Source organism: Ochotona princeps, chromosome 4, assembly GCF_030435755.1.
Source record: "Ochotona princeps isolate mOchPri1 chromosome 4, mOchPri1.hap1, whole genome shotgun sequence".
Taxonomy (NCBI): Eukaryota; Metazoa; Chordata; class Mammalia; order Lagomorpha; family Ochotonidae; genus Ochotona; species Ochotona princeps.
In genome coordinates this window covers 14,777,948-14,798,193 of record NC_080835.1, presented here as the reverse complement: position 1 = coordinate 14,798,193, position 20,246 = coordinate 14,777,948, and the positions used below count along the sequence as shown (strand labels likewise).

The window sequence follows — 20,246 nt, the reverse complement described above, 5'->3', positions numbered from 1 at the left end:
CAGCTGGGGGTGGGGACCATCATTTGATGACACCATAGAAACCCCGATGTGGGGAGGAGTGTTCTGAGGGTGTTGCTTGCTCTTTACCTCCCCTCTGATCTCTTCTGAGCCCTGAGAGTAAGCCTTCTGGCTGTTTTCACTCTTCAGTCCAGCCGTCATCATGCTAAGCTCTGTGGTTACATTGGGTTGCACCAGGGACTCAGCTGCAGTGTTTACAGGTTCGATTCCTGCTTGCCTGCCCCTCAGGGACACCATGTGGCGCATCTTTACCGGATCACTGCTGGTGGAGGAGAAGTCAAGCGCCCTGCTGCATGACCTGCGGGAGATCGAGGCCTGGATCTATCGACTGCTGCGTTCCCCAGTGCCCGTCTCTGGGCAGAAGCGGGTGGACATTGAGGTCCTGCCACAGGAGCTCCAGCCAGCTTTGACCTTTGCTCTTCCGGATCCCTCTCGGTTCACGCTGGTAGATTTCCCACTGCACCTGCCTTTGGAACTTCTGGGTGTGGATGCCTGTCTCCAGGTGCTGACCTGCATCCTGTTGGAGCACAAGGTGAGGGCTAGCTTCTGAGACCTGGCCAGAGAAAGGGCTGTGAGCAATACCTGGAACTTTGCATCTGACACCAGATGAAGAGCAGGTGCCTGGTAGATGCGGGTGGTATCAGCATCTCACGGATGTATTCCAGAAAGCTAGCTGCTTTGTTGAACTCTGCTTAATCCTGTGGACCTCATTTTCTGGCAATATCAGTAGTCATTTGAATGAGTGATGCTGAGACACAGAGTGCAAGAAGTAGGAAGGGAAAGGAATGGTTTGGGGAGGAGTTCTTCAGTGTTTGGGCTGGGAGGTGACAGACCTGGGGCAGTGGTGATTATGGAAGCAAAGTTGGGGCATTAGGCATGGTGAAACAGACACCATATTGTCCTATTGGAAGTTGTTATAAACCTTATGTTATGCAGCTGAGTGACCTTGTGGTGGCCCCTGGCAGGTGGTGCTACAGTCCCGAGACTACAATGCACTCTCCATGTCTGTGATGGCATTTGTGGCAATGATCTACCCCCTGGAGTATATGTTTCCTGTCATCCCACTGCTTCCCACCTGCATGGCATCGGCGGAACAGGTGAGTCTCAAGGCGTCATCTGACTGTGTCACTTCTGTCTTCTTGAAAGAGCAGGCTCAATGCCCAGGGAAGTGAGTGAGTGTTAGTTTAAGTCATCTCCCTCTCACAACTTTCTGGTTTGTCAAGTCTGACTAATTTAAACTGATAAGATGGTACAACCTATAGTTTTTATGTTTGCCACAGTTAATGTTAATTATTGTAGTCTCCTGGCTGCAATGCTGCCGATGTTCAGATTATACAGGGGCCATCATTGTGGCACAGGGGTCAAGCCACTGCCTGCAGTGCTGGTGTCTCATATCGGAGTGCTGGGTGCTCGACTTCCAATCCAGCTTCCTGCTAATGTTCTGTCATTCACGTGGAGGATCTGGATGGGGTTCCCTGTTCCTGGCTTTGCTTGACTGCTATGGCCAATGAGGCCACTATGAGGAGTGAAGTAGTAGTCAGCTCTCTGCCTTTTACATAAGTCAAAAAAAAATTGCGTATATATATGGAATCATATATATATAATGTACTGTGTCACGTTTATGAGATTTAAAAAATATCTGATGTTTGACATGCATTTTTTTCTCAAGCATTTTGGAAAACCTCTAGAAAGTTTCTAGCTCAATAATGCTCACTGTCGTTTTTGCCTATATTTCCAACCCTCTATTGCTATTTCCATAGCTGCTGTTGGCTCCCACCCCATACATTATCGGAGTCCCTGCCAGCTTCTTCCTCTACAAATTGGACTTCAAAATGCCTGATGACGTGTGGTTGGTGGATCTGGACAGCAATAAGGTGAGGCATTCTGGGGCCAGGGAGAGGACTGTTGTAGACCTAGTCCTGTGAGACTCATTTTTTTTAGATGATTCTCAGAAAGGCTCTAAATCAGTGGATAATTTCTGTTGTGAGATTCATCAAAAACTGTTTTTTGAAATGCTGCTTTGACTTTATTGACTAAGCAAGCCATTGACTAGTACTCAAAGATGTGCTCACTGTGCCTCCCAGAAACAGTAGGGCCTGGTGTAAACCATCTTCTGAGGGCTTTCTGGGATGTAGGTTTTTGTGAGAAACAGCCTTTTAGTACAGACTTAAAAACTGTGTTAATATTCTACAGTGTAAGGACATTCAAATTTTGGTAGTCACACAGACATTCAGACTATATATCCGTTGTAAAACCTTATTAAAAAAACAAAAAAAGGCTCAGCGTGGTGGCCTCGTGGCTAATGTCCTCACCTTGAATGCACTGTGATCCCATTTGGGCTCCAGCTCTATTCCTGGCATCTTCCTGGTCTTGTTATTCTCTGTAGGTAAAACTCCCGAGCAGTTAATTCTCCATGACTTTCGCCTTTTCTCTCCTGCAGGTGATTGCCCCCACCAATGCAGAAGTGCTACCTATTCTACCAGAACCAGAATCAATAGAGCTGAAGAAACATTTAAAGCAGGTAGGTGAAGAACAAAAGGAAAAACAGGGAACAATAGATGCCATAGGCTTGCTGAAGGAACATGGTTGTTCTAAGAGCCAGTTTCCTGTTAAACTTCCAGGGTAGTAGATTTTCTTTACCGTAGATGGGCTTGTGCTTGCTTCAGCAGCACATATACTAAAATTGGAACAGATGGGCTTAAGGAGCAGCATATCCCAGTTTGTAGATTTCCTCTGATTGGTTGTATGCCCTGTTGCCCTCTGGTACCAGGGATGCTGTGTAAACCAACTCTGTTTGGCTTTGGAATATTCTGTCAGACTTACAGGAAGGAGTTAGAAGTTTGGACCATCTGATTCATATTTCCTTGGTGAATTATAATTGTGTTTTCTTCTTGAATTGAGCCCCATGAGCCTGTGGAATCTTTGAATAATTTCTTATGTCCTTTTTTCATTGGTTCGTTTTCTTCCTCTGCATGCTGAACACAGTACCTGAAGGTAAAACTTGACAAGGCTCCATTCCCTTCCCCTGCTGTCTGTGTAACATAGGACCACCAGATGGCACTGGATTTATTCTTAGGAATCCATGCTTATTTGGAGGATCTTGAGAAATCTTTCTGTGTATCCTCTAAGTACGTACTAGTTCCTCTTGATGATACCTGGGTTTATATGGATTGGTCTGCATCGTTGCTATCACTTGCTTCAGCCCTGCTGATGTAGTATCAGATCTTGGTGCTGCAGAGTCTAGTGAGGATTGCAAGCTCAGCAAGTCCTCTGGGTGACCTCACTCACTGTGGTTTTCTTCCTACTGATTGTTAAATATGACCAATGACTTGGGAAGGTTGATGCGTAGAAGTCTGCTTTAAATGCTTGTAGGCACTAAGATGCTTGGGCTCATTGATCTTGCTACTCCCAGTGTGGTCCATGGACCAGCAGCAACGTCAGTGTTGCCTAGGCCTGTAGAAGCAGGGAAGTGGTGTGCCGTTGATTCAGTAATCAAGATGTGGTTTGGGATGCCCACATTTCTTGTTGAGTTCCTGGGTTCAAACTTGAGCTCCGCTTCCCACTTCCTGGTAATGTACACCCTGGGATGCATGTGGTGGCTCATGTACTTGGGTTCCTGGACAGAGTTTTAGATTGATGCTGCAGTGGTTGTTGCAGGCATTTAAGTGTACTAGCAGGTGGAAGATTTCTCTATTTCCCTGTGTGTGTATATATGTGTTTGCCCTCCAAGTAAAAAAAAAAAAAGAAAGTTAAAAAAAAAAAAAAGCTCTGAAAGTATGGAATCAGAGGTGGGCGTTGGGCATCCTAAGATGCCCAAATCCCTGAGTTTGAATCCTTGGGCTCACTGCCACCCATGTGGGAGATTGAGATTGAGTTCCTGGCTTCTGGCTTCAGTCTGGTCCATCCCTAGCTGTTATAAGCATTTTGGAAGTAAACTAGTAGGTGGGAAATATGTCTCTTTTTCCTGTGTTTGTGTGCACCTTTCAAATAAAAAAATAAAGATGCAGAGTCACCCTAGATATATTGAATCAGTCCATAGCTGGGGGTAGGCCAGGCTCTACAAGGATGCAGCAGCCCCTGGCAAGAGCTGTGACCGGGGATGGGCAGGGCCACGCTAGGCTGGAATACCCACAGGGATGCACAAGAGCCAGGTTGGGAGTGGGCTGGGACAGACTGGGCTGCAGAACCCACTAGCCTGCAGAAAACAGAGCTGGGTGTGGGCCTGGTAAGGGTTCTTTGGGGCTGGCATGGATGGGAGCTAGCCCTGGGAGTGGACTAGGCTGGGCTAAGGCTATAGCACTCACTGGTTTGTATGAGAATCAGACCTGGGGGCAGGACTGGCCAGGCAGACGAACCCCCTGGTTCATCCATTGTTTGGTGCAGGATGCAGGGCAGACCTGGCTCCGCAGCAGCTGGTGCACATGTGAGCCAGGTCTGAGTCCTCTGCAGGGGGTTTCTTAGTTGGCCCCCAGCTAGACCATTATGCTCCACCCCTGACCTCAGGGAACTTCACATAGACATGTGATTCTACCCCAGAGCATATGTTATAGGCCTGGGCTATCTCAGTTGCTGACTACCGTTCAAGAATAGAGAGCATGTCCGGATGTACATGAAAGACAAGAGGGTCAGCTCTTCTAAGCCAACAGAAGACTTTACCTCTTCAAATGATGGAGAAAAGAGTGGGTTGAACAACACAGCAGGCCAAACTTTATGGCAAGCACCTAGGCCTGTGGACACACTGAGGTAGGCATGGACAGCCAACAGCCCTTAGAATTTCTTGCCTCTGGTGCAACAAAGCCAGCAACTTCTCAGGACCACTTAAGTAACACCTTTGGAACATTCTTTTTTCAAAGATTTATTTATTTTTATTGAAAAGGCAGATTTACAGAGAAGAGAGACAGAGAGAAAGATTTTCCATCCACTAGTTCACTCCCCAAGGGGCCACAATGGTTGGACATAAGCCAGTCTGAAGCCAGCAGCCAGGATCTTCCTCCAGGTCTCCCATATGGGTGCAGGGTCCCTAAGCTTTGGGCCATCCTCAACTGCTTTCCCAGGCCACAAGCAGGGAGCTAGATGGGAAGTGGAGCTGCCGGGATTAGAACTGGTGCCCATATGGGATCCTGGTTCATGCAAGATGAGGACTTTAGCCACTAGGCTGTCATGCTTACCCAATGGGGTCTCTAAGGTGATATCAAATGACCATGTTTGTCCTCTGGCACTGATGTAGTGTGACAGCAAGGAGGAGTACATTTGCTGCCCATCCCTACCCCCAAAAAATAAAAAGGAGAGAAAAGAAAGACATTTATCTTGCCCACTTTTCCTTCCCTTTCTCCCCCCTCCCCAACGCTCTTCATCTTAATCAGAGGTCTACGTGGACTTGCAATGCCCTTAATGTTTGTAATAAATACTAAAATTGCTATGTAATTCAGACTGTTTTCTAAAGATGAAGGCTCTAAAATAAGTTGGTCATTTTTGACAAATTAGAATAGTTCTTGGTTGCAGAACTTTTTCATCGGGGACCAAGTATGGAGTAGAAGACTTTGAGGCAGGCATTTCCTAGCAGCCGAGATTGGCTGGCTAGCCAGCAGTGTGCCTTGAATGACAGAGTGCTTCCTCCACAGGCCCTCGCCAGCATGAGTCTCAACACCCAGCCCATCCTCAATCTGGAGAAATTCCACGAGGGCCAGGAGATCCCCTTTCTCCTGGGAAGGCCTTCTAGTGACCTGCAGTCCACCCCTTCCACCGAATTCAACCCACTCATCTACGGCAACGACGTGGATTCTGTAGATGTTGCAACCAGGTGAGACTGAGCAAGCCGTCTAGTCGTGAGTTGTAAATTGCTCTCTCGGTGACCTTGGGACACAGTACTTCCCTGAGCTATAGTTTCTTTATATAGAAAATGCATGTGACTCTGGGGGTGTGTTTACTACTTAAGTATAAGGCAAAGGAGAGAAATGGTTGCTCACATTCATGGGAGAAGGGAGGGATTGGTGACTCTTCAAGACACCGTTCCTTTTGACTTTGGGAACCTGTTATATGATGGCTTGACCAAATGGTCTGAGACATCAGACTATGGACACCCTTGCTCTATGGGGCATGGTCTTATGCTGCCTCACCACCACCTTCTTCTCTAGAGTGGCCATGGTCCGTTTCTTCAACTCTGCCAACGTGCTGCAGGGCTTCCAGCTGCACACACGTACCCTGCGTCTCTTCCCTCGGCCAGTGGTAGCTTTTCAGACCGGCTCCTTTCTAGCCTCACGCCCCCGACAGACTCCTTTTGCTGAGAAATTGGCTAGAACTCAGGCCGTGGAGTACTTTGGAGAATGGATCCTTAACCCCACCAACTATGCCTTTCAGCGAATTCATAACAGTAAGTCCACCCACCCTTTGCCTTTGTCCTCCTTTGTGTGTTTCTTTGCTAATCTTCTCCCTATCTCCTTCCACTTCTGTTTAGCTATAAATTTCTTCCTGCCTTTATATGATGCGTTGCTTGTTGCTAACTCTGTTGTTTCTCTGCTTTGGGTAGATATGTTTGACCCTGCCCTGATCGGCGACAAGCCAAAGTGGTATGCTCACCAGCTGCAGCCCATCCACTACCGGGTCTATGACAGCAACTCACAGCTGGCCGAGGCACTGAGTGTGCCTCCTGAGCACGACTCTGACTCCAACCCTACTGATGACAGGTGAGCAGGCCCCTTTCACTAGCCCTTTATTAGCAAAATTTCAGTTTTCGCAGCCTTGGATTATATTGTAGTTGATTCTTTTTCTTGGCACTTTATTCTGTCTTACTCCTTAACCTTGAATTTAGAGAGTGCTCCTCTTGTTTTGTCCTAATGCTTATCGCAGGTTTTCCCCCTGCCCCTTCCGGGTATGTATGTATATATTTTATGTTCTTCACTCTGCAGTGGCAGTGATAGCATGGATTATGATGACTCAAGCTCTTCTTACTCCTCCCTTGGTGACTTTGTTAGTGAAATGATGAAATGTGACATCAACGGTGATACTCCCAGTAAGTGGGTTTGGGGAGATAATTGGCCATCCCTGGGCTGGGATTGGAGTTCCTGGATGGGGATGGGGTGGTCTGTACCTGCCTCTCTTGGGTTTTGCCAGATGTAGACCCTCTGACGCACGCAGCCCTGGGGGATGCCAGCGAGGTCCAGATCGATGAGTTGCAGAACCTGAAGGAAGCAGAGGAGCCAGGCCCAGACAGCGAGAACTCTCAGGAAACCCCCCCAGTGCGCTCCAGCACCACTGCCAGCAGTAGCCCCAGCACCATCATCCGTGGAACCAGCTCTGTACGTGAGGATATGGAGGGGTGGGCGAGCAAGAAGCATGGGTGGGAATATAGGCCCTATCTCCATTAGGAGAACCCACAGTAGCTGTTAGTTTGCCTTTTTGTTTATGATCTTCTCATCTCCATAGACCTCTAGGGTGTGAGTTTTCGGCTCACAGTTTTGACCCCAGAAGATCATAGCATTGTTTAGGATGTAACTTGTGGGGACTGACAATAGGGGATTCTTTTGGCACTTTCCCACACATTTATTTTAGCCAAGAATCTGGTAAATCCGGCCTGGCCTGCCAGAATGAGAATACAAGCAATCCTTGCTGAAAAACAGGTGATCACTTTTTATTTAATATGTCCCTTAGGAACCTGCTGACTCTACGGAGACAGATGATAAGGCAGCAGGTGGTGTTTCCAAGCCTCTCCCTACCGTGCCTCCCAGCATTGGCAAATCGACTGTGGACAGGCGTCAGGCAGAAACCGGAGAGGGGTCAGTGTGCTGGCAAACCTATGACAATCCATACTTTGAGTCCCAGTATGGGTTTCACCCTGAGAAAGACGATAATGAGCAAGGGAAAGTTACACTCCCCAATTCAGCCAACATGTCAGTGGCAATCAGTGAGAGCCTGGGGATCCCTTCTAGTTGGGGAACTGAAAGACCTCACTACAGTGGACCCCGGGCAGGGCTTAGTCAGAATTTCTGAGATGTCTGAATGTTCCTGTGGTCCTGCGTTCCCGAAGGGTGGCTGGGAGCGAGAAGTTCTGGGGAAGGGCATGGTGATGGCAGCGTAGCAAAGGCCCACACTCCCAAGATCAGGCACCCCTGTGTGGGGCTCACAGGTGCCACTGTGCATTCAAGGGCTCAAAAGCTGCTGCGGCCCAACAGCTTGAAGCTGGCCAGTGACTCCGACGCTGAATCTGACTCCCGTGCCAGCTCTCCCAACTCCACCGTCTCCAACAACAGCACCGAGGGCTTCGGGGGCATCGTGTCGTTTGCCAGTAAGTGGCCTTCAGGGCTGTCATTCCCTTATTCTGTTTCCTCCATGGTCAGGCTCATCCGAGGTTCATCAGGTTCGAGTTGGAGATGGAGGGCTGGGTTGGCATGTTCAAGGCCTGATTATCATTTAAGTAATACCAAATATTTTCAGGGGAGGTCTGTAAAGGGCAGGGTCAGATTAGTCATTATCATTATGCTTGGATATCTCAGATTTGTTAAGGCAGGACAGCTGACTGACCAACAGAAAAATAAGCATTATATTCAAAATACTCATGCTCTTTATTGAAATATACTGGTTAAAATTGAGTATATATATATATGAGTGTGTGTGTGTGTGTGTATATATATATATATATATATATATGTATATATATCTAATCTTTGGCCATTGAGAGATTTTTTTTCATCAACAGGCTTTGAAGTCTGTCTGAGATTGGTTTCTGTGCTTAGAGTATTTCAGACCTTGAGTGGCAGGTATCAGTCAAAGATTGAGGATGGAGTAAGGTTTCCAGTCACCAGAGGGGATAATTGTGTGATTGTTTTTTTCAGAAGCCAGGGACAGTGTCAGCTTCATACAGGAAGCGTATAAACTACCTGTGTTCATGCTATGTTCATAGTAGATGAAAGACATGGCTATCATTGGAGCTACCCAAAGAAAGTTACTGGGTTTCAAAGAGTCCTGCCTCAAGTTAGACTTGATCTTTTCTGAGGCAGAGCAGAGACTATCTGATCTACTGATGGGGGATTCTGTGTGCAAAGAACAGAGGGGAAGAACAACATGCACAGTCACAGGAACATGGGGTTTTCATTGTCTGTCCTGCTAACTCCTTCCTATCACCCCTTCCCTGGATAGGCAGCCTGTATCGGAACCACAGTACAAGTTTCAGTCTCTCGAACCTCACTCTACCCACCAAAGGTGCCCGAGAGAAGACCACACCCTTCCCCAGTCTGAAAGGTAACCACAGCCTACCTTTTGCCAAACCAGGTTTCTTCTCTGGGAGGTACTTTGGGCCTGTGGGTGCTTCTCAGAAGTCTGATGTGTGATGAGTTGTTTGATCATGTGGCTTCTCAGGCTTTCCCTGCCCATCATGTGGGAACCACCTTTGTGGCCAGAGAAGGTCCTGGTGGATGTTTTTGGGTAGTAGCAACTGCGTGGCTGCCCCTGCTTCTGGGGAGACTTTCGTGGTGGGACATGATGAACACAGGCATCTCCAGCTGCCCCCAGTCAACCACCAGGTTCTCATTGCATGACTTACGGCAGAATTCATCTCCAGGAGTGAGCCTGCACATAGAGATTGGGGAGAGCGGGCAGTGCCGATAGGATTCTGTCTTTCTGTGACTTCGTGTCTGTTTAGATTCTGAGGGGGCCAGATAGTATTTGTTGGCTCCTAGGGGCAATTAAGACCTTGTTTGAATTTCTTTGTGATTTCATGATGCCTTGAGGGGCTTCTGAATTTATGTTGACTTTGGTTTGCTTTTTCTGAATATTGTGCCAAAATACTTAATTATGGTAGGAGGTATATTATAAAATACTGGTCTTTGACCTGTCTCTCGTTCCCGATGATTAAAAATATCAGGAGTCTATGATATGTTCCTTGTTGGGAATAGGAACATAAGATAAATAGGCCAGCGGACATCAGAACTGGTCATACAGGAAGCCCACCAGTGCTGGTGCAGGGGTTGGGTAGAGCGGGGATGGAGAGGTGTGGCTCTGACTGGATATATCTGAAGAGAAGAATGATTGAAACTCCTTCATTGCATGCTGATGCTTCATTTCATTTGCTGCACTGAACCCGCCCACTTGCCTCTCATCTTGACACCCCATCCCCGAATTCCCATGACAGCATCTGCAAAATAGGGGCTCTTCCCCAAACATACCCACAGGCCCTCGGGACCCCTGTGCTAGATGTTTCATGAAAATCCGCAATCCCTCCGTCATGCATGTGCCTGTTGAGTACTCTCACCCTGCCTGTAGTTGGAGAGGCCACAGTCCTAAGGATGATCTTTGTTGGAGCCTTGGGTGTCTCCTGGTCACTTGGCTTCCAGCTCTGCAGTGCCTAAGACCCAAGGTTACGTGCACTGTTCAAGCTTTGGGAGAGTTCTCAGATGAGCTGGTGTAAATCCGCAGACAGGTATATAGGGGTTGTGGTCTCGTGGTGCACCTACTAATTGTGTATTTTGTGTCCCAGTATTTGGGCTAAATACTCTAATGGAGATTGTTACTGAAGCCGGCCCCGGGAGTGGTGAAGGTGGGTCTTGCCTGTGAGCTGTGCATGAACTTTTGGGGTTTTTATTTTGTTTTGTTTTATTTTTTCCTAGCATCTTCATGCCTGCCTGAGGGCCATCCTCCTCAGGCAGCAAGCAGCATCACCTGCGTGACCTGCCTTGCCCTGTCCCTGGGACGCCCATGCTTGCTCATGGGGCGTCCTGCTGGTGCATGTGGAGTGGCCTGAGTCTCCATTCCCACCTCCTCCACATTGCCATGGCTGGTCTCTACTTCCACGTGACGCCCCAGTGCCACCCTCCCCCAGCCCTTCTGGGGAATGGGCCTGGATCATGGCCAGCTAACACGAGTTGCTGGACCACAACAGTGACAAGGGCTCTCATTTGTCTGTTTCCCGCCATAGGAAACAGGAGGGCCTTAGTGGACCAGAAGTCTTCTGTCATTAAACACAGCCCCACGGTGAAGAGAGAGCCTCCGTCACCCCAGGGTCGATCCAGCAATTCCAGGTACTGAAGAGCAGTGCTGTTCTAAAAGTTGGCAGCTAGAGGTAATGGTTGCTGTGCAAAGCTTTAGGGATGCTCAAGAATGGGAGAAAAGCCCTCAGGGTGGTAGATGACAGCAGTCCTTGCCAACGGTGTCCATGCTGATGCAATCCAGTGCACTGGTAATTGTTTACAGTGTTGAGGAGGGGGAGATAGCAGTGCTGGGGCCTCGGGCAAACCAGGTCATTTGGAGGGGACAGGCAGGTGGTAATCTTGAACATTTGCATACTTGACTTTGTGTCTGTGCCTGGAAGGAAGCATCTAGCCTGTGCAAGAGGGGAGGCTCTGCCAAGGAGCTAATGGTGACAGAAGTGGTGTGTGGGCCCTCATAGTGAGAACCAGCAGTTCCTGAAGGAGGTGGTGCACAGCGTGCTCGATGGCCAGGGTGTCGGCTGGCTCAACATGAAGAAGGTGCGCCGGCTGCTGGAGAGCGAGCAGCTGCGGGTCTTCGTCCTCAGCAAGCTGAACCGCATTGTGCAGTCAGAGGACGATGCCCGGCAGGACATCATCCCAGATGTGGTCAGTATCTGGGGTGAGGCATTGGGATCGACTGGGCAGAGGGAGGTGGACTCAAAAGGCAGTCTGGCCAATGCCTTGCCTGCGTTATCATTGCAGGAGATCAGCCGGAAGGTGTATAAGGGAATGCTGGACCTCCTCAAGTGCACAATCCTCAGTCTGGAGCAGTCCTATGCCCACGCAGGTCTGGGTGGCATGGCCAGCATCTTTGGACTTCTGGAGATAGCCCAGACCCACTACTATAGTAAAGGTAGGGATCACATCAACCAGGCATCCCCCAGTCATCTCCAAAAGAGAAAACGTGCTTGTCCCCACAGCAAGTTCCCCAGCACCATGCTTCCTGTAGCCGTTGAGATTTTACTCTCGGGTGCATGTTTATCTGTGGGCGTTTCTTCTGTCATCAAAGGTGGGGTGTGAGCTTTTCTTTCCTCCTACTTCTATGTTCTTTCTCCTTCTCCCACTGCGGTTCCTTCCCTTGGTTGCCATTTACTACCTCTTTTGACCACTTTTCTGTATTGAATCTTTTCCTCAGAACCAGACAAGCGGAAGAAAAGTCCAACAGAGAGTGTAACTACCCCAGCTGGCAAGGACTCTGGTCTGGCCGGGCGGGGGGACGCAAAAACTATGGCTCAGCTGAGAGTTCCCCAGCTGGGACCTCGGGCACCAAGTGCTACAGGAAAAGGTCCCAAGGAGCCAGACACCAGGAGTTTAAAGGAAGAGAATTTTGTCGCTTCTATTGGTACGTGCCACTGTGTTTGGTATGTGCGGGTGGGGATCTGCCTTCTGAAGTATTCCTCCCTCTCGATCCATCCAGAATCCTGCCTTTCTCTTCCCCATGCTTTGCTGTCTTGAGAGGGAGACAATCCTGTGCCCATTTCCAGTGGCATTTCTTCTCTCTCCCTCACACTTTCTCCATGGCCACCCCTGATCCACATCCTCGAGGAAGAGACGGAGTTGTGTTTAAAGGGCCTGGCGAGGTCAGTGCAGGAAGTCCGAGCTGGATTCTGAGTCCCTGTTTGTGCATCTGGATTATTTCCAGCTAGTAGAGAGGCTATGTGAGCTCTTAAGAAGACATGAGGAAGCTTACAAATGCATCTCTGGGTTGTGACGGTGTGGTCGTCTGTGTTTCTGAAGCCGGTTTTCCCATCTACCGTGGCACTGCCCTGGAGTTTGCTCCTCTGGGCCTGTCTGCCAACCCTGCTCCCCTCAGTTCTAGACCTCAGACTCGGCTCTCTCAGACTGCCTCTCTGGACGTGACTAAAAGCTTGCTTCCCTGTGGTGTTTCTCCAAGTCCTTTAAGGTGGTGTCTTAGGCAGCTGTCTGGGTATCGCTTGCATTTGGCTCACCACCTGCTCAACTTTAGAATCCCAGGTTGTATCTTCCTTTTTCTGATGCTAGGGCTCTGGGCACTAGGCCTCCAGCTGATGCCTTTGTCACAGTCACTGCTGTTGCTTTATGTTCCCAGAGATAGTAATTAGGAGCCCGTGTCCTTTATGGAGAAACTATGCTTGGGTAGTCAGCAGAATGCTCTCTCAGTGTATTCTCAGTGAGCCCTGACTGTCTTGCCTCATGGGATGTTCTAGAAAAGGTACCAACTTACTAGTCTGATGGTCTTGAGTTTTAGATCTGTATCTGTCCCCAGCTAGGATAGTCCCCAGCTACAGTCCTGGGCAAATCACTTCCATCTCTGAGTCTCTGTCTCCTTCTCTGGGCAGTAAGGAGATCATGCTAAGTAGACTATGGGGTTCCTTCCAGACAGGGAATTGATGTGCTTGATATTCCCTCTGCTTCCCCGTGGCCATTTAATGGCTTTGGTTAACTCCACTCACATGTTTTCACAGGTGACTTGTTAAGTCTTGGTAGGGCAGGCACTGGTTGTGAGGGGGAGTTGGTTTTGGGGCAGCACCAGGAGGGTTGCTGAAGTCTGCCTGCTAGTTGGCCTCTCCTGTCCTGTGACTTGGAGGATTGGTGCTCACACTTCTGAAAACCTTGGGCTGCTTGAGATGCTCCTCTCTCTTATCTGGAATTGGAATCCATGAAAATTGCCATTCCCTGGTTCCTCAGAGAGTGCCTGAGGTGGTGGAAGTTGAAACAGATCCCCGGTTTCAGGCGCCACAGCTTGGGATGGATCTGTTTCATCAGACCACAGTGGACACGCCTCACCTGAGTCTTCCCACATCGTCTACAAGGATTTCACTGCCATGTTGGGGTTTAGAGTTAGAAGTCTGGAGCTGTTAGTTCATAAGTTTTTGGGGAAAGTACTGGATTTCTTGGTTTCCCTCCTTCCCCTCAATGAAGATGTCTTTGTGCCTCTTGGTGGGTGATTCCACGTCTGAGCCTGAAGCAGCTGGGGTGGGGGGTTTCCACTCCGTCTGTCTGACCAGCCTCTGACTCTGTGTCTTTCTCTCCTGCTTGCGTTGCATCTGGGGTAGAATTGTGGAACAAGCACCAGGAAGTGAAAAAACAAAAAGCTTTGGAAAAACAGAGTAAGGAACAAATGCCCTTTCCTGTCTCTAAGTCTCCCATACCTGCCAACTCCCCGGGCCCAGGCGGGGCAGGCGCCCTTTGTCAGCCCCACTCCAAATTTGCTCTTGAGGGATGGTGAATGGACTGAAAGCAGGCAGGTGGTGTGTGACTCCCAGGCGTGTGGCTGGTAGGCTGCTTCGTGCCCCTTCCCTTCTAGCACGCAGGCTGCAAGCGTCCAGGGTGTCACAGAGGCAAACCTCTTAGAAGTTGGTTCTCAGTCAGTGACCTCATTGGCTGATCCCTCCCCGACCCGTTGGAGGCCTGCGGGCGCAGTTGGCAGAGATGGTGGCCGTCCCTCCGTGTTGAGTCTGTAGCTGCCCAGTTCTCTGGTGGCTTACCTAGGCACGCTCTCTTGCTTTCTGTCATTCTGTCCTTCTGCCATATCATTGTGGGTTGGTTGGGGAGTGGCACCAGGGGTGGCTTTTACCTCTGGGGTAGATGTTATTGGGTGGGAGCAGGCAGTGCCCACTAAAACAGTAGGTGTCTTTTTGTGCACTGGGCCTGGCATTTCCTGGCCCCTTCAGACGTCCCGGAAGCAGTGAGTGACCCAGGTCCAGGGATGCTTGGACTTTGAGCATGATGGATTGTGGTGGAGACATTTGTCTGGGGGGATTTTCAATTAAGGGCACATGGCTCATAATGTTCTCAGGACAAGAAGATGGCTGCAGAATCCCTGGAGACCAGGTCTGATTCATCCTACTTGGTTCCCAAGGCATCTGGGGACATCTTCCAGTGGATCCCACGGGAGGGGTGGGAGGCACAGTCCCTGGAAAAGTACTTGGGATGTGCTGAGCAGATCTGAGACCAGACCATGCTGCCATTCCTTCCCTTCACCAACCTACCCCCTTGCTTTGTGTGCCGAGTAACAGAAGTCTTCCCCTACTCAGGACCGGAAGTAATCAAACCCGTCTTTGACCTTGGTGAGACAGAGGAGAAGAAGTCCCAGATCAGTGCGGACAGTGGCGTGAGCCTGACCTCTGGTTCCCAGGTTTGTGGCTGTCTTGTTGAGAATCAAAAGGTTCAAATTCGCTCTCTCAGAAAACTACTTTAAGTTAAAACAGCCTCAAAGCAACATCAATACCTACGATAAGGAAGTGATGAAATAAGTACAATTGACCCACCTAATGTAGTATTAAACTCCATTAAAGATTGTGTAGTTAAAGATTAATGACATGAGGAAATGTTTATAAAACTGCAAGTATGTATGATTCCAGTTTTAGTTTTTAAATGTTTTAAGGAAAGACTAAGGAGGAATATACTAAAAAGCAGTGGTTAACTGGGTGGTAGATTTAGGGCTTATTCTATTTCTTTAGTCTTTTATGTATTTCTGACAATTATCATGTTTCCTGAATGTATATTACTGTTTGTTGTCTTGTTTGTCACTCATACCTGTTATTATGTTTAGGAAAATATGAACTGCTCCTGACTTCCATAGGGATGACAACCTAAGGATGGGGACAGGGTCGGGGGAGAAGGTCGAGTGTTTCTGAGAGAGACCGAGACAAGATGGGGCGCCTCCCCTGACGGGCCTGTTCCCATGTCTCGTTTCAGAGGATGGATCAAGACTCAGTGGTCGCTGTGAGTCCTGCTGTTATGATCCGCAGCTCCAGCCAGGATTCTGAAGTTAGCACCGTGGTAGGGGAACACCACACTGGCATCCTGGCGGGCAGGGTGTGGAGTCCCCTTCTGGAGAAGGGCGCTCCTTTCTGACTGGAGGTTCTTTCGGAGTCTCTGGTCAGCATGGCTGTCATGGTGGAGAGTTGCACCTGTAGTGGGTGTGTGTCTGCAGGGTCTCACCCAGGGCTTCGAGAGGCACACCTCTGAAAGGCAGTGCTTTGCTTTTTTGGGCTTTTTATTTGTTTGTTTTGTTTTGTTTTTAAAGATTTATCTATTTTTATTGGAAAGGCAGATTTTCAGAGAGAAGGAGAGACAGAGAAAGATCTTCTGTCCGCTGGTTCGCTTCTCAAGTGGCCCCAATGGCTGTATCTAAGCCAATCCAAAGCCAGGAGCTTCTTCCAGGCCTCCCAAGTGATTGCAGGGTCCCAAGGCTTTGAGCCATCCTCTACTACTTTCCCAGGCCACAAGCAAGGAGCTGGATGGGAAGTGGGGCAGCTGGGACACGAACTGGTGCCCAAATGGAATCCTGGCACTTGCAAGGCAAGAACTTTAGCCACTAGACTACTATGCTGAGCCCTGTTTTTTTTCAAGATTTATTTATTTTTATTGGAAAGGCAGATTTACAGAGAGAAGGAGAGACAGAGAGAAATATTTTCCATCTGCTGGTTCACTCCCCAAGTAGCCGCAATGGCCGGAGCTGAGCTGATCCAAAGCCAGTTGCCAGAAACTTCTTCCAGGTTTCCTAAGTGGGCGCAGTGTCCCAAGGCTTTGGCCCATCCTCAACTGCTTTCCCAGGCCATACACAGGGAGCTGGATGGGAAGTGGGGCAGCCAGGACATGAACCAGCACCGTATGGGATCCCAGCACATGCAAGGCGAGGATTTAGCCACTAAGCTATTGTGCCAAGCCCAAGATGATGCTTTTTTGTGGCAGCAGAGGCTTGTAACAGCTTGGCATTTCCGTGGCTCTTCCCTGGACAACAGCCCTCACTACGTTTGTTCTTTTCCAGGTGAGTAATAGCTCTGGGGAGACTCTGGGAGCCGACAGTGATCTGAGCAGCAATGCAGGTGACGGCCCAGGCGGTGATGGCAGCATCCACTTGACAAGCTCTCGGGGAACTTTGTCTGACAGTGAGATTGAGACCAACTCTGCCACAAGCGCCATCTTTGTAAGCTTGCCTTTTTTATATTATATATATATATTTTTTTAATTTTATTTTTGATGATGATTACATAGTTGAGGAGGGTGTATGCCCATGTGGACCACTGATTAGGGTTGGAAGGGTCAAAGATAGGAAAAAGTGTATGGGACTATTTTTTCCAGTTTTCCTGGAGGGAGGAAAAAAAGGGGAGAAGTTGCACTCAGCCTCCCAACCACATCAGTATGCGGGGTTTGGGGGGGCGGCTACCTGATGTCATCCCAGGGTCCCTGATGTGAATCAAGCTCCGAGAGTACTGCTCTGGTGATTTTGATAGTTCTGAAATGCTGTTGATTTTGTTGCCCCAAGCATGAGGAAATCTTTCCAAGGTCCACTGGCTGACATAGTCCACCCTAGAGTCTCCACTCACCCAGATACTTGCTATCAACGCTTGGCTTGGAGAGTTGTCCAATTTGTTTTGTCCTCCATCCTCTTCTGTGGCACTAGATCTCCTCTGGAGACCCCAATGAACTACAATATCCTCCATGCGCATCTGCGCATGCCATCCGCCGCACTGTCTTCAGCAACTGATCAGGCTCAGTTCTGACACATACACTCCATGGGCTGACCACAGATCCTGCGATTTTCCCAATGGTTGGAGTTCTGAGTCCAGAGGTCCAGTTGAAGGGTTCCCCAAAGAAACCTCATATGAGGTGACCCCAGACCTGACTGGTGTGTTTGCCAGCTAGTGTGAGGTCCAGCTCAGTCCATCTCCCACATCAGCCTACACATTAACTGGTAGTCACAGTTGTTGGGTCAGTTCTGTCTCCAGCCCCATCTCTTATGCAAATCAGTGGATGCTAGGGCCCAACCTAACTCTGCCCACCACACACCTGACCCTCATGCACAGCAGTGGGAAGTATAGCCCAGTTGGAGGGACGCAATATGCCTCACCAGATCTGCCCCTGGCCATGATTGCTGCACATGCTGGTATATGCAACAAACTAGTCTGGTCTGTCACACATCCCATTCAGCTTTTGTACGCACCAGTGGGTGCTGCAGCTTAGCTCAGCCCAGCTGACTGCACTCTCCAGCCCACACTTATGCTAGTGGGTGCTACCACCTGTCCAACCAGGTCCATCTCCAGCTCTGGTTCTCATGCTCACTGGTGGGTGGGATCTGCAGCCCATCAAAGAGATCCCTACAATTTCCCTATTAGGCCCACTCCCAGCTCTGGATCTTGCACTTTTCCAGGTCGTTCTGCTGTGTGGCTTGACAGGACTTGCCCCCATTCGCAGCACTTGCCAGCTGATGCTACGACAAAGCCTGACCAGCCTGCGCTTACTCTGGTTCACCCATACACCAGTGCATGGCGTCACTTAGCCCAGCCTGGCTCTCCTCCTAACCCAGCTCACATGCAGGCTGGCGGGTGTTGTAGCCCTGCCCAGTCTGGTCTGCCCCCAGTCCTAGTTCTCACATTCACCAGCAGGAGCAATGACCCAGCAGGGGAGCGTCTTCTTCCCCCACCACCAGGCTCACCCTACTGTGTGCTGGTGGGTGTTGTGGTCCAGTCTGGCATGGCCTGCCTCAGCTGTGCATTTGCTGGTAGGTGCTGTAGTCTGGCTTGGCCTGGACAGCCCCCAGTCTCAGCCCTAATGTGAACTAGCTGGTGTTGCAGCCCAATTTGGCTTTTCCTGCACTCTGTCCTGGTTCTCCCATGTGCTTGTGGGTGCTGTGAATTGACCCAGCTTGGCTCGCCCCCTGACCTGACCCACACATATACTGACTGGTATTGTAACCTGGCCTGGTCTAGGCTGCTCCCAGTCTTGGTTTTTGCACTCACCTACAGGGACTGAGTCTTTACAGAGGAGTTGTAAGCTTTGTTTCTTAGCAAAAACAAAAACAAAAACAAAAAACCAACACCACCAACAAAAACCTATTTATTTAATAGGGAAAAGAAGTGGGTTAGGGGAAAAAATTAAAAGATACTAAGAAGGGACCGGTGCTGTAGCATAGTAGGCTAAGCTTTCCCCTTTGGGTGACAGTTTGAGTCTTGGCTGTTCCACTTTTGATCCAGCTCACTGATTGTGGCCTGGGAAAATAGCAGAGGAGGTGGACATCCACAGGCCTCTGCACCTGTGTGGGAGACCCAGAGGCATCTCCAGGCTCCTGGCTGCTGATCAGCTCAGCTGCAGTCATTTGGGGAGTGAAACAGCTAATGAAAGATCACTATCTCAATCTCTCCTCTCTGTAAATCTGCCTTTTACATAAAAACAAGCCTTTTTAAAAAGAGAGTGATAATAAGAAGGAAAAGATGAAGCAAGGAACAGCAATCTGCAAGTACTTAGCTTTAAGGAAAATGTTTCTTTTCTTTCTTTTTTTTAAGATTTATTTATTTCTATCAGAAAGTCAGATATACAGAGAGGAGGAGAGACGGAGAGGAAGAGCTTCCATCCACTGGTTCACTCCGCAAGGGGCCACAATGGCCAAAGCTGAGCTGATCCGAAGCCAGGAGCCAGGAGCTTCTTCCGGGTCTCCCACACGGGTGCAGGGTCCCAAGGATCTGGGCCGTCCTTCACTGCTTTCCCAGGCCACAAGCAGGGAGCTGGATGGGAAGTGGGGCCGCTGGGATTAGAACCAGCACCCATATGGGATCCCAGCACATGCAAGGTGAGGACTTTAGCCGTTAGGCTACTGTGCCAGGCCCAGGAACATATTTCTTAAGAGTCACTTGACTTGTTGAGCTGGCTAAATGCTGGCTTGAATCATTGGTGAGTCAGGTTCCTGCCCAGTTCCAGTAAAGGCTGTGAATGTTATGTGGTTGTAGACCTTGTGTTTAAGATGATCAAAGAGGTACCTTTGTGCCTCTTAGAACAATTAATTAAAGCTTTCATTAATATCAGTCTATCTGTTTGCATGGACTAGTCTGGTTTTATTCTGGTCAGTGCTCTATTTGCATAGAACTTGAAAATATTATTTCAGTGTACTTGTAACAGGCGTTGGAAGTTTTCATTTATTAGTGATTTACAAGAAGTTCCAAATTCTGCACTTGGGAAACAGGTGCCTAAGGCATGATTTCCATTACTCAGGGAGCTTACAAGCCATCAGACAGTGTGTATCTTCGGAGAGGTGAGGGGCAAAAGGCTTTCGAAGGAAACATTCTTATCCTACATCACCCCATAAGCTCTCCAGCAGCTGGGATGAAATGAGTTCTTTCAGTCTCTGCCTGAGACACACGGCCTTGCAGGGCATGTGCCTGCTCTCACAGTGCTCCACGCTCAGCCACTGCCAGTTTGTACTATTAGACAAAGACGAGGACTACTCACTCTAAGAGTTCACAGGTACTTGTCTGGGGTCTGTGGGAAGAACAGATCAGGGTAAGTGAG

General features: G+C 49.0%; 1 protein-coding gene across 25 annotated transcripts in view; it reads left to right on the top strand.

The window, feature by feature from the left end:
- The window catches only part of MADD (MAP kinase activating death domain), a 46,389-nt gene that overhangs the window by 6,802 nt on the left and 19,341 nt on the right, over nt 1-20,246 (top strand). For 6 of the 25 annotated variants that reach the window (XR_009245284.1, XM_058663064.1, XM_058663063.1 and 3 more), the window contains exons 4-23: nt 247-550; nt 984-1,115; nt 1,779-1,892; nt 2,459-2,539; nt 5,640-5,818; nt 6,153-6,388; nt 6,545-6,701; nt 6,924-7,027; nt 7,129-7,313; nt 7,666-7,790; nt 8,160-8,299; nt 9,151-9,252; nt 10,925-11,027; nt 11,396-11,582; nt 11,679-11,829; nt 12,112-12,318; nt 14,012-14,065; nt 14,993-15,093; nt 15,657-15,740; nt 16,732-16,890. Coding sequence is in view for 24 of the 25 variants with exons in the window: in XM_058663064.1 (XP_058519047.1) it covers nt 247-550; nt 984-1,115; nt 1,779-1,892; nt 2,459-2,539; nt 5,640-5,818; nt 6,153-6,388; nt 6,545-6,701; nt 6,924-7,027; nt 7,129-7,313; nt 7,666-7,790; nt 8,160-8,299; nt 9,151-9,252; nt 10,925-11,027; nt 11,396-11,582; nt 11,679-11,829; nt 12,112-12,318; nt 14,012-14,065; nt 14,993-15,093; nt 15,657-15,740; nt 16,732-16,890 (2,905 nt within the window). In the remaining variant the exon portion in view is untranslated. Of the gene's footprint in view, nt 1-246; nt 551-983; nt 1,116-1,778; nt 1,893-2,458; nt 2,540-5,639; nt 5,819-6,152; nt 6,389-6,544; nt 6,702-6,923; nt 7,028-7,128; nt 7,314-7,665; nt 7,791-8,159; nt 8,300-9,150; nt 9,253-10,486; nt 10,547-10,924; nt 11,028-11,395; nt 11,583-11,678; nt 11,830-12,111; nt 12,319-14,011; nt 14,066-14,992; nt 15,094-15,656; nt 15,741-16,731; nt 16,891-20,246 lie in introns of all 25 variants that reach the window. The other 19 variants (XM_058663074.1, XM_012927039.2, XM_058663073.1 and 16 more) reach the window with 9 other exon arrangements.